This window comes from Charadrius vociferus, unplaced genomic scaffold (genome assembly GCF_000708025.1).
Source record: "Charadrius vociferus isolate BGI_N301 unplaced genomic scaffold, ASM70802v2 scaffold273, whole genome shotgun sequence".
Taxonomy (NCBI): domain Eukaryota; kingdom Metazoa; phylum Chordata; class Aves; order Charadriiformes; family Charadriidae; genus Charadrius; species Charadrius vociferus.
The window spans coordinates 923,519-942,420 of record NW_009647750.1 but is presented as its reverse complement, the minus strand read 5'-3'; the positions used below and the strand labels follow the sequence as shown (position 1 = coordinate 942,420).

Here is an 18,902-nt window from a genome sequence, read left to right as displayed (position 1 = left end):
CCTGATACTCTGCAGTCTCTGGAGTGAGAGCAGTTCTTTTAAAAACCACCTTGTGCCTTTGCTGGAGTTCTCACCAGGCTCTTTAATTCAGAGGTGTGCTTGCAACATCATGTCTGGAGGGTACGGCAATAATCAATAATTTTATGGCTCCATACTCCTGTTGTATTAAACTTCTAAGCAGTTTGCAGAAAGAATACTTCATATAGCACAGCAGGACACTGGTTTTGCTCCTGATCAGTGGGAGCTACTGCAAGTCTCAGGTTGCCTTTTCAGGAGGGTGAGTGTTAAGAATTGAGTGACTTGACAGAGGCTGCTACAGTCAGGCAGTGCTACAGACTGCGTGTTCTGATTGTCGGCGTGATGCTGAGTGTCTCGCTGGGACCTAGACTTTTCCAGAGGGAGCTGGTCGTTGAACGCACAGGAGATGCGTGAGAGGTGCAACCCACATCTGTAAGTGAAATGGCAACACTCAAGGCTGTGAATAAAGGTCTACTGGAAAAGAGCAGATGGGACCTTGTGCCTTTGCCAAACTGGGGTGTGTTTTTTTGGGGGTTTTTTTGGGTTTTTTTGTCTCCTGCCAAAAGCCATGGGGAATCTCAGGGAAATAGAATCCAAGTAAACTGGTTCAGGCAGCATCTGTGATCATTAGGGCTCTTTTGTTTCTAAACTTCTGATTTGAGCTCTGGTTTTGTCTTTGGTTACACAGGAGTCAGTTTTCAGGATTGTTGACTGTCTGCAGGTTCCCACAATTTGGACTTATTTATGGTAGCAGAAAGTTTTCATTCTCTGCACCTTATATCCCAAATTTGCTGGCTTGAGTTGGAGGTTGCTGTTTAAACAGCTGTCTTTGCTGGTTTTCAGGCAGCCTAAGCAAAGAATCTGACTTCCTTCTTTCTGCAGGCCCTTAGCCAGTAGAAAGTCATGCAGAAATCACAAAAGGTATTTGTCATTATGTTGGCATATTTGATCAAGAAAATCCATGATAAACATAACACTTTGAATTATTTTTTTATAAGAAGCTGCATAGCTGAAACTGAAAAGCACTGCTCTAAACTATGTGGTTTGGGAGTTTTCTAGAACAATTCCAAAAAACTCTTCAGTTTTTAAACCCACGGAAGTGGCTTTTTTTAGGTCTCAAAAGTGGTTTTAGCAAGTAATTTTGAACTGACATCTAAAGGGAAAAAAAAACCACTTCCTTTTTTTTTTTTTCTTTTTCCCCCGGAGGCTTGAGACAAATTATGATTTTTCTTTTTCTCTTTAGTTATGCATGCCATTGCAAATGCTTTGTAAGAACATCTCATTTTTCTCCTAATATGTCTTTAGATTTTGAGCTTGAGACTGAACTATAGCATTAGATTTGTCAGACTTAAGTCAGTGCTTATACTTCAACACTGTAATTTGTTTTATTTGCAGTTAATTACTGTTCTTTGGGTTGGTTTGGTCGTCTTTCTTGATGAACATCCTGAAAGATAAATGTGTGGGAGCTCTTGCAAACTGCTAGTGGTTTTTAAAAGGCAAATTGTTAAATCAGAACTCTCTTCAAGTGCACCAGGGACTTTCAGTGTCCACAAAAAACTAACTTAATTTTTAGCACTTCTGTGGCTTTTTTAACATGAATTGCACGAAGGAGACTCAATGTCTGCCTATGGGGTTTAAATGAACTCAACTCTAATAGTGTGAGACATACTAAAATGTAGCTTCTGGGATGAAGGAAGTATCGTGTTTGGCTGAAAATGTTCTATTGGGCTGTGGAAGCTCCAAGCAGTTGGATTAAAGGAAAAGTTATTTATCTTCTGACTTGGAGCAGTAATGGGAGGAACAGGCAAGCCTAGGCTCTGACTGGTTTCTCTTCTTAGCTTCTAATCTTGGCTGCTTGGAAGGGGACAATGTGACAGCTGTTTCCTGCTGGCTCTGGGCAAGAGCCATTCACTTATCCTAGAGGCTTCCCTAAATGTCAAGGTATAGAGAGTGGTAGTACCAAAACTATGCTACGTGGTGGCAAAATAGAAGCTTGCAATGAGTTGTCCTAGATCATTTATCTCCACTGAAGTAAATCCACAGTCTCTACGCATTAGCTATGGATCCAGCTTCTGTGCTGTTCACTGTTAATAAGTGTACATACACTGCCATTTAACCTGCAAATTCCTATGATGACAAATTTTGGATTAAGTGCTTCTTAAAGTTTCAAGAGGGTTTTGTTTGTTCCCCCCCCCCAGGTGTCTAGATAATCATCCATCTCTTAACCACATTGTCCAAGAGCAATAGTACTGGTGTGTGACTTCTAAAAATATAAAGCTTGTTGTAAAGACTTGTGTTTTCTCTGCGGGTAGCTCTCTCTTGATGAGCAATGTTGACAGATGTAGATTGTCTCAGCACTTAAGTGCAGGGTGGTGTAACCTGTTGTCTACACAAACCAACATTTTTAGCTTTTTTTGTGTTAGGCCTCTGATATCAGATAAATAGTTTAAATGAACAGCCATATCGCTATTACATGAGGTACATTTTTGTGGTTTGGGATGGCTGTAGAAAGCTAGACAAAATGCATTATATCATATTGCATGTTGTCACTGGCACTTGCATTATTCTGCCAAGCATTTTCTTGGTCGAAGGAAAGAGTATCTTTTGGCGAAGTGAAAGTGAGGCCAGAATTAGTTGATGCTGTATTTCACTTGAAAAATCTAAATGAAAAAGTAAAAAGAAAAGGCCATGAAGGTTACATCTGAGCAGTACTGTGGTTGATTACTTAAACTCGTGTATGCAAAAATGGCGAAAGACGTGCATGGTGAGCAGCAGTGCTTGTTTTCATGGCCTGCTTACTCTTTGTGCAATCTCGCGTGTGTGAGTGTGAGTCCATCCCTAGTCCTCTAGTTTAACGGGAAGCGGGAGTAGTTCATGTTTCTGATGGCAAATGTATAAGTTCCCAGGTTTTTATACATACCATGTGCAGTTAATTTTTAAAAGCATTTTGACTTAAGCAATTTTCTAACTGGACTGGTTAGACATAGTTAACCCCTTGTATGGATAAAAATCATGTCATGAGAAGCAACTAAGGAAGTTTGGAGGGTATTTTGGTGACGCTTATCTGAAGCAGCCCTGAAAATGCACTAGTATGAAGAGACTGAAATGAAAAGAGCCTGGTTTTGGCTTGATACCTTCCTGAAAGGGTACCCATTACCTTGGGATGCAAGAATTGCTTTATAGTAATTATTTTGCATATGTCCAAACCCAAAATTTTAGTGTGGGGCTGGGAGTTGTTGTGTTGACACAGTTTGTGCGGGAAAACCTGCAGGTTCAATCTGAGAATCTCTTATGTTTGTTCTTGAGGTTACATTTGTTTGAAAGAGTATGCAGGGGAGAGGGATGAATGGCCAAAAGACAGCGTAAATAAATAGCTTTATGCACTTAAAATGTCTAGGATAAGAGCAAGCTCACGGGGTGCACATTGGTTCTGCTCATGTAAGTGAGATCAGCCTTTGGAAGGACCTTTTAGTCCTTACCTTCTGTTCTGCCAAGGTGTCTTGCGCCAAGCCCCTGTGGTGTCACTGGGTCAGACTTTTCGACGTAGTGGAGATTGGCTGCTCTTTAATACATTTGGTGTTACTAGGACTCAGCTGGCACCTTTGGATTAGGAGGGGACATGAAATCACAGGTTCCCAACCACTGTGCCAGTTGTGAGACATGCTGGGGTTAGAGTTGAGATAGGATGCAGAGGAGAGCCAAAGCAGATACGATTGCTCAGACACCATGCTGGCACTGCTGATGCTAAAAAGGCTGGAAGGGATGGCAAAAATGTCAGGGCAGAGCAGTACCTGAGATCTATCAGGAGCAGGCAAGGAGGTGTCAGTCTGTAGTGGCGGCAGAGCAAGAAGGTCATGGCTGGGAACTGTAGGGTGAATTTGGCTGGAGTAAGGTAAAGCTTGTACCGGTTTTGGAGGGAAGGAGGAGGGTGGTGACAGGCTGTGTAGGAGGTTGGGAATTGCAGCTGTGGGACCTCCAGACAATGTGCTGCTTGTGAGCAGGCTGAGCTTTTCTTGTTGCAGCTCAAAGTGCGGTCTGTCTTCATCCTCTCTAGCTTGTGGAAATTGGTTAGGAAGACAGAAGTGTCATAAAACTGCTCACGCACCACAGGCTGTGGCAGCAGTGATTTGCCTGGCTTCTGCACTTAGTACTAAAACAACTGCTTAAATTTTACACTATATATGAAAGCAGAAAAAGCAGTCTTGGGCAAGTAATTTTTTTTATCCTCTGTTCAGCTGCCAGTAAGGTCCTAGAAGAGTATTTCCTGGCTCTTTTTGGTTCCTAGCATGTAAAGAGGGATAGATGTCAGAGTAGCTCAGTCAGCGGGCTGAACAGTTGTAGAGTAGGCTTGAGAATTACGGTGTGTTTGTGGGAAGGCCATGGCCACCAAAGTTGCTGTGCTCAGAGCAGACACACAGAGAGGCAAAACAGAGGGAACGTGGCTTCTCAGCTCTGCTTTGGGAGACATCTGTAAGCAGTGGGTTGCCCCTATGAGATGGGATAGATCTGTGGAGCCTATGTGTGTTTGGATGTTGCAATGACAAGACTTCTGTGGTCAGACACAATGATCACATAAAGCCAGAGTTGCCATCTTGCTGCTATTTCTGTCTTTTGGGTTGGTGCATTTCCCTGTAAGCCACAAACCGTCTTGTTTACAAGTGCTGGTTGGTCTTCTGCCCACAGCTACAGAGCGTGGGGCTTGCCTCAACAAAACATTTCCTTGAAAATTCAGTCGACTCAAAACCTTTGCCAGTCCTTGCAGATAGGAGGTTGCAGTGTTAGTAAATAGATGTGGGTTGGCGCACAAAGACTTTGGGAAGAGAGAAGTACTAGGAAGTTCTCCTTGAGACAACTGAAAACCTTTCTGATGCAGACTCAATTCATTCATCTTGTTCAAACTTCTTTCTCTTCTTTTCTTCCTAACACTTTGCTTAGGCCCCTGTCCTAATCAGAAGCTCCCAGAAATGTTTTTTGGGATGAAGGCCTCCACACACATCCATCACTTTAAACATCCCTCAAATGAACGAAGGCCTGAGGCTGGGATGCAGAACTCCTCATACCAAAAGAACAGGCTTATCTATGCTAACAGCTCCCCTTGTAGCTATTGTGGGATCTTTGAACCCAAAGCCATGCTGAGATGGATGTATTTCCTGCCCCTTCCCCCTTCATCCTCTCCTTATGTCAAACCTTCAAAATTAAATGACAGTGTCAGCAAAGAGATTGCTGCGGCTGTTTAATGAGTTTCAATTGGGATGCAGATTGAAGCCTGACTCCTTGCAATGACAGATTAATAACTCCTGCTGCTGAAGCTTTAAAGCACATTTTAGTGGGGGAAATAATTATTGTCTGGGCTTTTTTCCTTCGAACTGGGAAGCTTTGTTTCTTGCTAGTGCCTGAGCCAGGTGATATTACTGCACAGCTTTTCATAACAAGGAGCTTGACTTTATTCTTTTTTGGACTCTGAGGAGCTTGTGGCCTCCTGTTTGAGATATGCTGAGCGTTTCTAGTATGCATATGCAAATAGGGAGAAAAGCAGTAGCAAAACACAACAATTAAATAGGAAGTTTTCTGCTATATACCATAGAGCTGCTGCTGCCGTTTGTTTTTCTCGAGTGCCTGCCAGTGTGGTCACCAGTGTGCCTGGGGGACAAAAATCTCGGTGTTTGGGGTTTTTCCTCATCTGGCTTAGAAGCTGTTTTGAAAGAAATGGTTCGCCTCTGCTGCTGCCACAGGGGACTGAGACCAGTTGCAGTTGGTGCCCTGTTAGAGTCACTTCTGTATGGGGCAAGGAGAGGGAGCCACAGTGGGGCAGAGGTTAGTGTCCTTGTGGTTGCCCACTGCTGCTCATGCCTCCGGAAACGCAAGTTGCATTAGTATGTGTATGGCTTTCACTGCTTTGGCCTGTATAGCTAAGGAGGAATACTTGTATTTTTGAAAGTATAAAGAATCTTTTAAAATGTTATTTATAAAATATTCGACAGCAAATGCTTTGTTAAATCTGTGTTGCATGAAACAACGGTTATGTGGTAAATAGATTTGAAAACACGTGAACAAGGAGAGTTGAGACTGGTTGCAGACTCTGAGCTTCTTCGTAATCTCTGAAAAATACCTGTGCCTTTTATAACTGTAGTATCTTATTTCCAAGTTGAGAGTTTCTCTTTAAATTGTCTTCTGTGGCTTGCCTGAGCTCTCCAATGAGTCGCTGCTAAAGATGGGAATTGGGTCAGGAGCCTTGACTCACAGTCCTGTGCTTTGACCAGAGGCCACATGCTTTTACTGCAGGACAGCAGTTTCTTCCAGGGCTGAGCCTTCAGTTTAGGCTGTTCAGTACATGATGTGGGGTGGTAGTTTGTTGTGGTTTTTTGTTTTGTTTTTGGTGGTGGTGTTTGTGTGTTTTTTTTTTTTAACTCTTTTCTGGATTTTTAGATTCTAAGGGAGAATACAGGGAGCAATTTTTCTTACTGGTTATCATTTTGCCACATTTTTATGATCATGTTTTGGTGGTTGCCATCTTATTTGGAACAAAGTAATTTTTCTAGAGTTGTAACTCTCCTGTGCAAATGTAAAGCTATAGGTAAAACTTAATAATTCTTCAGAAATTCACTACTGAAATTCCAAAGTAGTCTCCTGTTTAGATCTCTCAATAGTTGTATTTTTTAATTACTTTTTTCTATCTTAAACCTGTTCTTTAACCCCATCATGAGTAAGAACGTGCATTACAGAATAAAGCATATCTACCTACTTCTGTAATTCATGAATTTTTTTTGACCACTTCACTATACATACTCATATGTAGATCACGCTAACATGACACGACCTGAAAAAGAATTAGTTCCCCTAGGAAAAAAACAGAGCAACAGTTAGTCAGAAGGCATTTTGACCATCACAGAGACTCTTGTGGGTTTTTTGGAACCCAAGGCTTGCAAGAAGGTGAGGGTGTGTATGGTGCACACGTGTCTGGCAGCGCAGAGCCAGCAAGTTAATTTGGCATTTGGTTCTGCACAGTGTCCCAAAAACTTTTTTTTTTCCTGAGTAATCCGTTTATTTAAATTCAAAACTATGCTTAGTTTGGCTTATTTAAAAAGCAAATAAAATGCTTATTACAAAGATGTCCTTGATATCATACTGCTACGTTTCCCTGCAAGGAAGAATTACCAGCCTGTTTACTGTCTTTTAACTTCCTTATCTAAAATAGCCCTGAGGCAATGACAAAGCATGACCTTGAATCTGTTGTTCAGCGCTTTGGCTTTTGGATACCCCCAAAATTTCCTTCAGACTTCAAGAACTGGCATCACCTGCCTCCAGTCCCTATTGAAAAATGCCTCTTTTTTTTTTTTTTTTTGTTACTGAAATGTGGTGAGGACTTTGTCTTGTGTTGACACTGCTGAACATAAACTGCCAAAGATGAGGATTAATTTCAAAAACAGGCTTCTCATTTTTCAAGTCTCGCATGTTCTGCAGTGACGTGACAGGCTGATGAATGCCATGCTGGCAGCATCGCACCATTAAGAAAGTAGCTGATAGATTAGTGATGCTGAGTTGGAGGCCCTAACGGAGATCTGGAGCTCTGCAGTCACTTGCCTGACCCTTCTTCAAGGGGTTGTATAGCAGTGTTCCTCTGCACTCCTGTATGGGACGGCACAGTGACTGGCAAGCAAATGGTACAAAGAGTGGGTTGCTAGTGCTTCTGGAGGTGGTATATAACATTTGATGTGACTTTTTTTTTTAATATGCAACATTACTGGCTTATTTCTGGATCAGAAAAAATGCTTGAATTACTTTGAGGAAGTTTGAACAGTTCTTACAAAAATTACTGTCAAATTTGAAGGTGTGGACTGTGAGGTTCAAAGGTTGATCCTGTATTAGGAAAAATACTTTTTCTGTTGGTGTTTCAGGCTATTTAAAGTAAAACTTTCCAACTGTGGTATCTTGATGCACACAAATATCCTATAGTAAAACAAGCTGTGTGATAAATACTCTGTATTATTTTTATTATTTTATTATTCATCTTTTGCCTTGAAAATACTTACAGGGCTTTTTTTCATCCTTCTTGCCAAGTTTTTCTTTCATCTTTATTTCTTTGACTTTAAGCTGGTAAAAAGTTCAGTTTGGGAGTAGGGAGGAAAAATCTAGACTTTCAAATGTAAGAAATCCTTTTTTACATATTCCTTATGTGTTTTTTCAAAAGCAAACAGGTATTTTACTCACCATCGCCTTGCACAACGATGAAGCTGGTGTCCAAGTACCCAAAATACAGTATTCTGCCTCTGTGTGGGCTGCAGTAAGGGGAGACAGGCTGTGTGCCCAGGTGAGACTGGGTCTCACCGCTGACAGCGCTGCTTGGCTTGATGAATTAGGACATGGCTTGCTGTAATGTCGCTTTCAAAATTTGCTACTTCTACATTAAAAAACAAACAAACCTGGGAATTGCTTTCTCTGCTGTATCAGTGTCTGCTTTTCTGTATTTATGTGGCATTATCAGTAGTTGGACATCTCCTGGTCGCTCCCTCTGCCTACTTCCCAGAGGGCAAGTAGTGGCCCAGGGCAAGCTTCAAGTTGGGGCAGATTGAGGAAGTAAAAACTTCCTCTTCCTGGTCTGCTGGATCACTTTGGCTTTTATGATTAGACTTTTATATTGCCATTTCTTCTCCTCTGCCTTAGAGTCAGCAGTGTAGTCTGTCATTTAAAGAACACCGAGAAAAGCCCCCACCCAGGAGAAGTCCCCAAGACTAACCCAGGAATCAACAAAGTTGCTTTTAAAGAAACCTTTGTAGCATAAAGTACCTGTCTGAAGGGTCCAAGTGTTCCTGGGAAAGAATATGGATCACAGAGTAATCTGGGCTGAACAGGACCCCTGGAGGTGGCATGTCCAGCCCTCTGCTCTCGGCCGGCCGCAACAGCTTGTGTTGCTCGGGGCTGTATTCACATAAGTTTTGGCTATACGCAAGGATGGAGATTATACAGCCTTTGTGGACAGTCTATTCTGGTGCTTAGCCACTTCGTTGTTTAAAAACCAAACCCAAACTTCAGCTATTTTTTTTTTTTTTCCCCTCTGCATTGCAACAAGTTTGCTGCCTTTAGTCTTAATCGGTGTGTGCTTTCCAGAAGAGTCTGTCCATCTCTTCTCTGTCTTCCTAGGAGATAGCTGTGAACAGCAATAAGATCGCTGCCGAGTTTCCTTTGGGCTGAAATGTGGCTAATACAAACTGCACTGCATAGGGAAGGACCCTCAGTGTTCAGTGCCTGACTCTTTACCAGGAGCGTATGAAAGAAATGGTATCTAAACAGGTTTGAGTTCACCGATCGATCCAGTCCACTGACTCACAGTTTGAGTTCGCTGATTGAGCTGTGTGTCCTGGAGTGTGAATACCTCTGGTTCCTGCAGACTGCTGCCTGCTGAGGCTCCCTGAAGCCTCAGGGCTACTTCTTCAGCAGAGAATTGGACTGGAAACCATGCAGAGCGCGGCGCTGACCAAGGACAGGCGTTCACGCGTGCCTCTCTGAATTCATCTTCTCGCTTCAGTGACTTCTGTGCTGGAACAAAACCAAAAGTAAACACACCATTTTAAATGGTATATTGTTAGATTGGTGTTGAGTATGTCTGAAGTCTAATGTGTCTTTTATCACGATTTACATAGCGATTTGTTTTAAAAGGGAAAAAAACCTTCCCAGCTTTGTAATGCTTCATTTCCAGTAAGATGTTCTTTATGTACCGGCTGTGTGATCAGCATCCTACAGGTGAAATGCTGGCATAAATACTTTCTCCGTTAAAAGTGAGAATGCAAGTTGTGCATGCAGGGCATTAGGTATTAATTTTTGAGATTATTCTTCCTGAGAGTCTTTGAGCAGTGATGTAAACTTGCCCCTGCAACAGTTACCATAAACCGAAACTTTGAAAGTAAGGCTATTCTCAAATTTGGAAGTCCTTGTAGCTCATTTCTAGCTTTTTTTTTTTTCTCTTGTGACAGTCTTGCCGTAAAAGACAGTGCTGGATTAGTGGGCTTAACTTTTTACTGTGTAAAATACTTGATGTTCATTGGAAAACTGAAAATACTTCTGTATGGTTTTCCATAAAGACTTTAAATTTTTTTTTTTTAAAAGCATTAATGACTTCAGGATTTCTGCAGCTCATGCCTCTCAAATGTGTCCAGCTGATGCGTTTCACTTTAGTGTTCAGAAGCTGTTATTTTGGGACTGTATGATAAATACAGCAGTATGCCTGTACCTTTGCAAGGTTAGGCAACTTTCCCCTCTCTTAATTCATCTTCTGAATTACTAAGTGCTTAGTATTTTTGGCTAATGAAGCTCTCTGTGGTATTTGTGTGGCTTCCTTGGCCCCTTCTATTTTCATACCTATTTCCTTTCACAAGTGAGGCCCATGTAGCTTTAGCCGGTCGACTGCATCTTGCCTTGACCAGCTGCTGCGGCTTCTGCTGGCCTCCTGCCTTTACAGCAGCCATTCTGGTCCCAGCTGCATCCTGCTGCGAGACAGCAGCCTGACAGCAGGGATCAAATGATCCTGATAGCTGTGGTGCTTGGTGCAAAGGTCATCCAGTTTGGTATTTTATCAGTAGAAAGTGTATGAAAACAGGATATTCCCCTGTAGCTGTGTTAGCTGGGCCATGGGACACTGAAGGTTAAAGGATGTTTCACTTCAAACACTGGGTATCAATTATGGATATAACTGGCATATCTTCAAAACTTGTTTTAAAATAAATGGTATATTTTATTATGGGGGGGAAAACAGGTGAGTGGATTATATCCAGTTGTATAATGCAATCGCATCCTGCTCTCCAGAGCATCTTGCTAATGCAATAGCAACGGGGGTTTCCCATCTGCTTTTGCAATGAATTCACTGAAGGACAGGCTCTGAGCCTAAGAAGCTATTACGTCTATTGGTGTCCCCCTCTCTATTCTCAGCTTAGTAGTAATATAGAACTGGCTTTGTGCCACAGTTATGCATAAGCTCATCTGTACAATTTTCCTTCTGGCTTCTGATTTACTACAGGATTGCTGGCTGGTGCTAGTTAGATCAGTTTTTAACACTGACAATCTTCCTGATGTATTCTGTGAGCCTAGCTCTTCCTAGGTGTGACGGGGGGGTGTGAGAGCAGCAAAGAGCTTTGGCTGCTTGCCTGGCTGAGTTGGTGAAGATGTCTCTAGCCATAACTGGTAGTGCAAGTGGCTTGGAGGTGACTGGCCCTAACCTGTCACTTTGTGCAGAACTGCGTTTCTGCTGCATCCATCGTCGTGCGTAGCTGTAAAATGCTCCAGGGTTATTCGGAGCATGTGTTTGTAAACCTCTGTATTTAAATTGTCAGCATTTGAAAGCATTCGGTAAGTAGATTTATCTTGCTGAGGGGTTTTCTTCCCCTGTGTTCTCTTTGACTGTGTGTATTAAAGGGGGCCTACAGGAGAGCTGGGGAAGGACTTTTTACAAGGGCATGTAGTGATAGGACGAGTGGTAATGGCTTCAAACTGGAAGAGGGTAGATATAGATGAGATATTAGGAAGAAATTCCTCACTTTGAGGGTAGTGAGGCACTGGAACAGGTTGCCCAGAGAAGTGGAAGCTCCATCCCTGGAGGTGTTCAAGGCCAGGCTGGATGGGGCTTTGAGCAACCTGGTCTAGTGGGAGGTGTCCCTGCCCATGGCAGGGGGGTTGGAACTCAATGGTCTTCAAGGTCCCTTCCAACCCAAACCATTCTATGATTTGTCTTTTCTAAATAAGATAAGTCTTAATCTTCCAGTAGAGAAAGAGGACGGGAGGCGAGCCACTCACTAGTGTCACAGCTACTAGTTGTACTTTCTCTTGCATTTAAATTAGTTTTCCACTCTGAACTTGAAGGGAATGAGGCGTGTTCTTTTGGTTGGCTTTTTTGGGGTACAGTTTGGTTTCTGTTTACACTATGCCATAAAGATGAGTCTGTCTGGTTTGGGGTTTTTTTTGTGGTATGTGGTAGGATTTTTTCTTTGTTACACCTCATTTTTTCCCTGGTTATTACCTGTCAACTTCGTTTACCATCTGGGGAAACAGATCTATGGATGCATAGTGAGGGTCACAGGGAGCAAAACCAGCATTAACTACTGACTCGTCAACAAAAAGATCAAACATCCATCTTCATCTTGCAGTTGTCTGGAATGAGGATTAAATTGCAGATCATCCTAAGATGACAGGGGAGCCTTTAGTAAGTGGGTATCAGTTTGTTTACTTCCAAGACCAAAACCACTTTCACTGTTCTTATACATTCTCTCCACAGAACTGGAGTCTTGTTCTTTTCTTAGTACATTGTAAAAGGAACAGTGCTCACTTAAAACCTTGTGCTTCTCCAGCCTTCTGGCATGGCCTTTCCATTAGATTACAAATTATCTTTTGTCATTGTGTTTGATGCATCCCTTATTGATAGTGTTCTCTGGTTGGATTTTGTCTATGCTGGCTGAGTAATTCTTCTTGCATTCCTGAATTTCATGTCTCTTATGATTGCTTATTTTTACCTTACTTTATTTTTGGTTTGGTGAAATGTGGAAAATACTTGCAAAAGGCATGTAGCTGGCTTTTTTTTTCTGTGCGTGTCATTTGAATCTTCATTGCAAAATTTGCAGAGTGTGCAGGAGACTGTGCATGAAGCATTATTTGCTTAGAATTGCCAGACAAAAAAGCTGCATCCTTGTTGCAGCTGTAAAATATTGCGGCAAGCATCACTGTTTCAGCTCATTTATGGTCACACGTTTTCAGCAGTTGTTATTTGCTGGAAAGGGTGTATCTACTCAGTTCTGCCCGTAGGCAGGGGAAATGGATTTGATGTGTCCTAGTATTTAGCCTCTTGGGGTTTACACATTAGAGGTGTGAATGAGGGTGAGGAAGACAAACATGAAATGGAGTATTTTGTTAGTCACTTCAGGCAGATACCAGATTTTATAAATCCATTGGTAGTTTTGATGTGCTCAGGGCCTCTTCCTCTGCAGGAAACTGATAGTGATGATTCACTGCAAAATGTTTATGATGCATGTACACTTGTAAGGCTCATACATTGTACCTTGGATGTTATTTGCAACTAGAAAGCTGGGTACAGGAGTAGCAAATCAGCCTCATGGATTTTTAACTCTCTTCCAGGACTCATAGTTGGGGTGATCTTGAGATATGGGACTCCCTCTACCAGTGGCCATGACAAGCCGTTCAGCTGCTCGCAGGAGGACAGGCCATTTACAACCCTGCTAGTCAACGTCAGCGGGAAGTTCTTTGAGTATACGCTCAAAGGGGAAATAAGCCCTGGGAAGATCCACAACGTGGAGCAAAATGACATGTTGCGCAAGGTGAGGGTAGACCATTTATCGTGCTTGGCTGAGTGCTTCTCCTTTATCTGTGCTTCTGTCCCTCCTCCCCGCTCTGTCCCACTTAAATGTTAGGTAGTATCAAGTGTCTGTATTCCTGGTAGTAACAGCACTTCAATTCTTAATTCAAAAGCACCTTCTGTATTGTATTGCTGCTGGCGAAACTGCGCTGTGTTGCATGTATGTGGTGCTTTCCCACAGCCCTTGATTGCTGTTTGAAGACTGAATGTACGTTTCTAATATCTGTAGAATTCATGAAGACCAGCTGAACAAAAAAGTCTGATGCTGCCTTGTATAATGCAATATATGGAAAACTGTAATTTCTTAATGAAAAGTGATTGTTACTTAGTGTTGATTTTTTTTTTTCCTTGAGTTTTTTAATCTGTCAGGAAATAGTTACTGCTTACATCCCTGTAATCCACCAAATGAGACAGTCTGCTATCGGAAGTGAAATTCATCTATAACTTAGATCTGCTATTTGGCTTCTTATTCCATTCAGTATCAGAAATTAACCACCTTTTGTGTGTATAAAAGCTAGACTCTGAAGTACAGGATTGAGACTTTAAAGTTTGTAACCTAAAAATACTTCTTCCAGCTGACTATTTTTTTGACTATGATGAGAGCTTAGGTGTCTCTTTATATGTACCTGTCAGCTATAGATATCTAAAGTTAGCTGAAATTAATCCTATTCTGGGAGTGCACACTTGTGTTTATCTTCTAACCTGTGCTTAGACAGGGCGTAAAGAGAGCCTAGTTAGTCTCACATGTGCACAGGTCTCCTGTTTGGATTTTAAATGTTGTTTTTCGTTCCTTACTGTAGTGTAGTCTTTTATGGATATCTGAAGCTTCTACTGAAATACACGGAAGGGACGTATGATCCCAATTCCTGAAAACCAGTCTTGTGTCTGACTCGGTTGGCTTACAATAACCGTGCACTAGCTAGACTGGCAGAAAATATAAGCTAAAATAGCATTTCATCTGCAGATATATGAATATCATAGAATAGTTTGCGTTGGAAGGGACCTTTAAAGGTCATCTAGTCCAATGCCCCTGCAATAAGCAGGGACATCTTCAAATAGATCAGGTTGCTCAGAGCCCCATCCAACCTGACCCTGAATGTTTCCAGGGATGGGGCATCTACCACCTCTCTGGGCAACCTGTTCAGTGTTTCACCTCCCTTACTGTAAAAAAAAAAAAAAAATCTTCCTGAATCTTCCCTCTTTCAGTTCAAGATCATCACCCCTTGTCCTATCGCAACAGGCCCTGCTAAAAAGTCTCCTCTTATAAGCCCCCTTTAAGTACTGAAAGGCCCCAATAAAGTGTCCCTGGAGCCTTTTCTTCTCCAGGCTGAACAACCTTAAGTCTCTCAGCCCGTCCTCACAGGAGAGGTGTTCCACCCATCTGATTGCTTTTGTGGCCCTCCTCTGGACCTGCTTCAACAGGTCCATGTCTTTTCTGTGCTAAGGGTTCCAGAGCTGGACGGAGTACTCCAGGTGGGGTCTCACTTGAGTGGAGTAGAGGGGCAGAATCACTTCCCTCGACCTGCTGACCATGCTGCTTTTTATGCAGCCCAGGATACAGTTGGCCTTCTGGGCTGCAAGCACATTGTCAGCTCACATCCAATTCTTCATCCAGCAGTACCAAGTCCTTCTCAGCAGGGCTGCTCTCAATCCCTTCACCCTCCAGCCTGTGTTGATACCGGGGGTTGCCCCAACCCAGATTCAGGACCCTCCATTTGGCCTTGTTGAACCTCATGAACCACAATAAGAGATATCTTCTCCAGCGTAACTTCTATTAGAATTTTTTAATTTAAAAAAGGGAACTGTGTTTGCGACTGCTGCAAGATTATCATTGGTGGAGGATGTAGTGCCTGCTTTTTCTAGATGCTGTTTGCCAAGAAGAGCTGCAGCTTTTCACTGCTGCGTGTGTATAGAGCTGGCTAGTATTTTGGAGGGTCAACCTAGCTATTTCAATAACCAAGAACAGTAGTTGTCAGAAGGTGAAAGAGGAAAAATACCTAATAATTTGTGCATGTCTGTTTCTAATAAAAGTTTCGTATTTTATTTTTTAGGTAACATTTGACCCAGAAGTTTTTTTCAACATTCTGTTGCCTCCTATTATTTTTCATGCTGGTTATAGCCTGAAGAAAGTAAGTGTAATCATTTCTGAGCAGAACCGCCTTTTTTTTATGTGAGTCTGCCGATTTGTTCAGGAGTGCAGTCTCCATTTCAAGTGTTGTTTGTATTGGTTGTTTTTTTTTTTTATAGCAGTAAGAGAAATCTCATTTCTTCTATAGATGGCTAGGTCAATTGTTTTAAGAGAAAATACATGTACTTTTTACTATACACACATTAAGTTCTATTTAATCTTGCTGATTTGTTTTCCTTTGAACTTTGCCAGAGGTTAACATCGCTTTCATTTAAAGTAAAAGACATCCTGCTATGAATTTTTTTGGTGCTTCTCAAATATCCAGAATGCAGTAAATTATGCTGAGAAGCAGACCCAAACCTGAATCCCAGTGGGGATGTGCCAGACCCTGAATGGCAGAAGGGCCCAGATTCTGCTCTCACTTGAAGATACTGTGAATTGGTGCTGGTTTTCAGTTTTGCAGCTAACTCTTAGATCTCTTATGAAAACCTGAGTGTGGAAAGCTTCTTGTCAATAAGCTCCATGTAGGATTTAATACATGATTCATATTTGGTTTATTCGATTTATTGAAGTTGGACAGAATTTACATTGGAGTAATGGAAGCATTTCTGTGAAATGGAGGGGTGTTTCTGTGAATTAATGCAAGTATTGTTTTGCGCTTTGTTTTTGAACAGGTGATGTAACTTGTAAATAAGTATATAAACCTCTTTCCTATACAGAGACACTTTTTCAGGAATTTGGGGTCCATTTTGGCTTACGCCTTTTTAGGAACAGCAGTCTCTTGTTTTATTATTGGGTAAGTGAACTCTGATATCGGTTCCTTTCTATGCTAAAGTTTAAGTTGATAAAGTGGATGTTGAGTCTTCTAGATTGCGTGAATTTTGTAATTTGTTTGTTAGAGGATTGTATTTGTGTATCCTCTAGACAAAATGCAAATGTAACTTTTGCTGAGATTTATCCCACTTTCTAAGCAATACTGTCCCTTGAAATGATATTGTCAAGTTTGAATCATTTGACTAGTCCACAGCATTGAAGAGCAGCATTGAGTTTTTGATGTAATGGTGCAATTCAAAGCAAAACCTTGTTAGACTCTTACTGCAATTAACTTTAACTTGAATTGTAGCAACAACTTGTAGCTTTGAGATATCCCTTTCAGTGCCCACATGCATGCATGTGCTCTTTCTCTCTCTGCGTATCTGTATATATATATAATTTTATGTGTATATGTGCACTCACATTTAGTTTGAGAGAGTGGGTCACATTGTTTTACTTGAATACAATCTCTTATGCTGCTAATATTCCTGTGTCTGATGTATGAATATTTTGAAATACAGAAATCCTGAATTGCATAGGTGACCTTGGTTTGTCTCTCAAAGAATTTCACTAGAGAAATACTTTGAAGGCTATTCTTAGCTCAGAGCTTTTGGTCTATGTACTGTGTTGGGAGAAGCAATGTTGAGGGGAAATTTGAGCAGGAAAATGTTCCCTTTGCTGGAAAAAAGAAACAACACGTAGATTCTGTGTACTAATTGTGCAAACAGATTTCGTGCTTTGCTTAATGGTTTTAAATAATATTTTTTGGATCATATATCGCTTGACTCAGCTCATAGGGAAAAGAGGAAAATTAATTTTGAGATCTTGGTGTTAAAGCATGGCAGTGTCCCACAGAGATGTAGCATAACCAAGCCCACCTGAAATATTGCTGCTTGTGCTTTTCTTATGCCTGTCTGAAACGCACCACCCTGTTTGACTTGGATTGTTTTATCCTCTTTCTCTTCAGGAATCTCATGTATGGGGTTGTGAAACTAATGAAGTTGGTGGGTCAGCTCTCAGATAAATTCTATTATACAGACTGCCTCCTCTTTGGAGCGATAATATCTGCCACTGATCCAGGTAGCTTGTTGAACATTTTTTAATAACCTTCTAAAATAATCCTATTGCTAGGACTGTTGGCTGCATAGCACGAAGGTATTAACAGCACTTTATTTTCAGTTATGTTATGCTAGTATCTCTGATCTTCTTCCCTGAAATGCATGCGAATTCTGAGTGGTGTGAAAGCTGTTCTGTGTCAGTTTGGTGCTGGACTGGTATTGTGTCATGGTCTGTTTGGGGGGAAAAAAAGTAACTTTCCTGTTCAAATACTTTAAATATTTTTTTTTCTCCCCAGTAGGGCTTTTGTTTAGTGTGCATCAAGTTTAAGACTGCATATAGGCGAAATTATTACATTGTCTAGATAGCAGGACTTCCTTATTTAGCTACATTGCTTGGGACATTGGATAATTTAAGAGCAATATTTGAGGCTTTTAGGGACTTTTGGTGTGGGGATTTTTTTTTTCTTTCTCCAAATGAATTTCATGTTTTATAAGTTCAAGCAGACGAATGCTCTTCTGGCAAAGTAATTTGAGCTTTTGCCAAAATAATCTGGTCATCCTTCAAATTCCAGCAGGCTCACATAGGTGTCTCTGCTTGACAGGTCAGTCTGGAGAGCTGTTGTGTGTCGGGGGCCAGGGTAGGGAGTGGTGAAGTATGAAGCTTGACATTTAAAACAGCTAATTTGAGGTGCTCAGTGGTGATTTGTGTGAAAATGGGAAGTAGCTCCTGTGATTGAGCTGGGCTCTGAACAGCTGGTGGTTGCACACAATTTATGCAAAAAATCACCGTGTGATTTTTATTTGAAGCTCATATATGGGAACAACTTCAAGATCATGGTCTTTCATCTCAGACTGAAGTTTCTTGAAAGGATGGTTATAAATATTTAGCAGTCTTGCCCTTTTCAAATTCTGCACAAATGCATACTCCTATGGCATAGTGTATGCTTTGGGGAATATTTAAGGTGATTAGAACTATTTTACAATGGCTGAAATAATAAAGCTATGTCAACAACCCATACAGGCTTTAAAAGCAGTAAGAGCTGCACAACGTTTTGTTGATTATCTTATGTGGTACATATTCTACAAAAAAATATCAGGGCTTTGATAGAAGTGCTTTTTCTGCTCCATGCCCCTTGATCATGGGGGCTTTCCTATAAACACTGTGCAGATGGGAGGACAGCACAGCCACCTCCTAATGGAGCTGACCTAAAACTGATGGTGGAATTGCTTACCTATAGATAAACACGGGTAGTCTGTTTCCCAGTTTAATTTTGATCCTGTACTTCAATTTCTGGTTTTTGTTGCTTTAGGTGAACTGGCAAGTCTGCTCTGTCAGCTCATGCAGTCGTTCCTGAAGTCACCCAGTGTGGTTTTTCTCTTTTCTTTCTGTAGTTACCGTGCTAGCAATATTTAATGAGCTGCATGCCGATGTCGATCTCTACGCCCTTCTGTTTGGGGAAAGCGTGTTGAATGACGCTGTTGCCATTGTGTTATCTTCGTAAGTAACTACCTGAATTTCTACTCTGAAATTACT

The 18,902-nt window shown here is 41.4% G+C and overlaps 1 protein-coding gene across 1 annotated transcript in view; it reads left to right on the top strand.

The window, feature by feature from the left end:
* Nucleotides 1-2,763: 2,763 nt before the first annotated feature.
* Nucleotides 2,764-18,902, top strand: part of SLC9A7 (solute carrier family 9, subfamily A (NHE7, cation proton antiporter 7), member 7) — a 49,247-nt gene continuing 33,108 nt past the window's right edge. Inside the window, exons 1-6 of the mRNA XM_009882117.1 lie at nt 2,764-2,782; nt 13,132-13,331; nt 15,421-15,498; nt 16,217-16,293; nt 17,278-17,390; nt 18,761-18,866. Of these exons, the coding sequence (XP_009880419.1) occupies nt 2,764-2,782; nt 13,132-13,331; nt 15,421-15,498; nt 16,217-16,293; nt 17,278-17,390; nt 18,761-18,866 (593 nt within the window). The remainder of the gene's footprint in view (nt 2,783-13,131; nt 13,332-15,420; nt 15,499-16,216; nt 16,294-17,277; nt 17,391-18,760; nt 18,867-18,902) is intronic.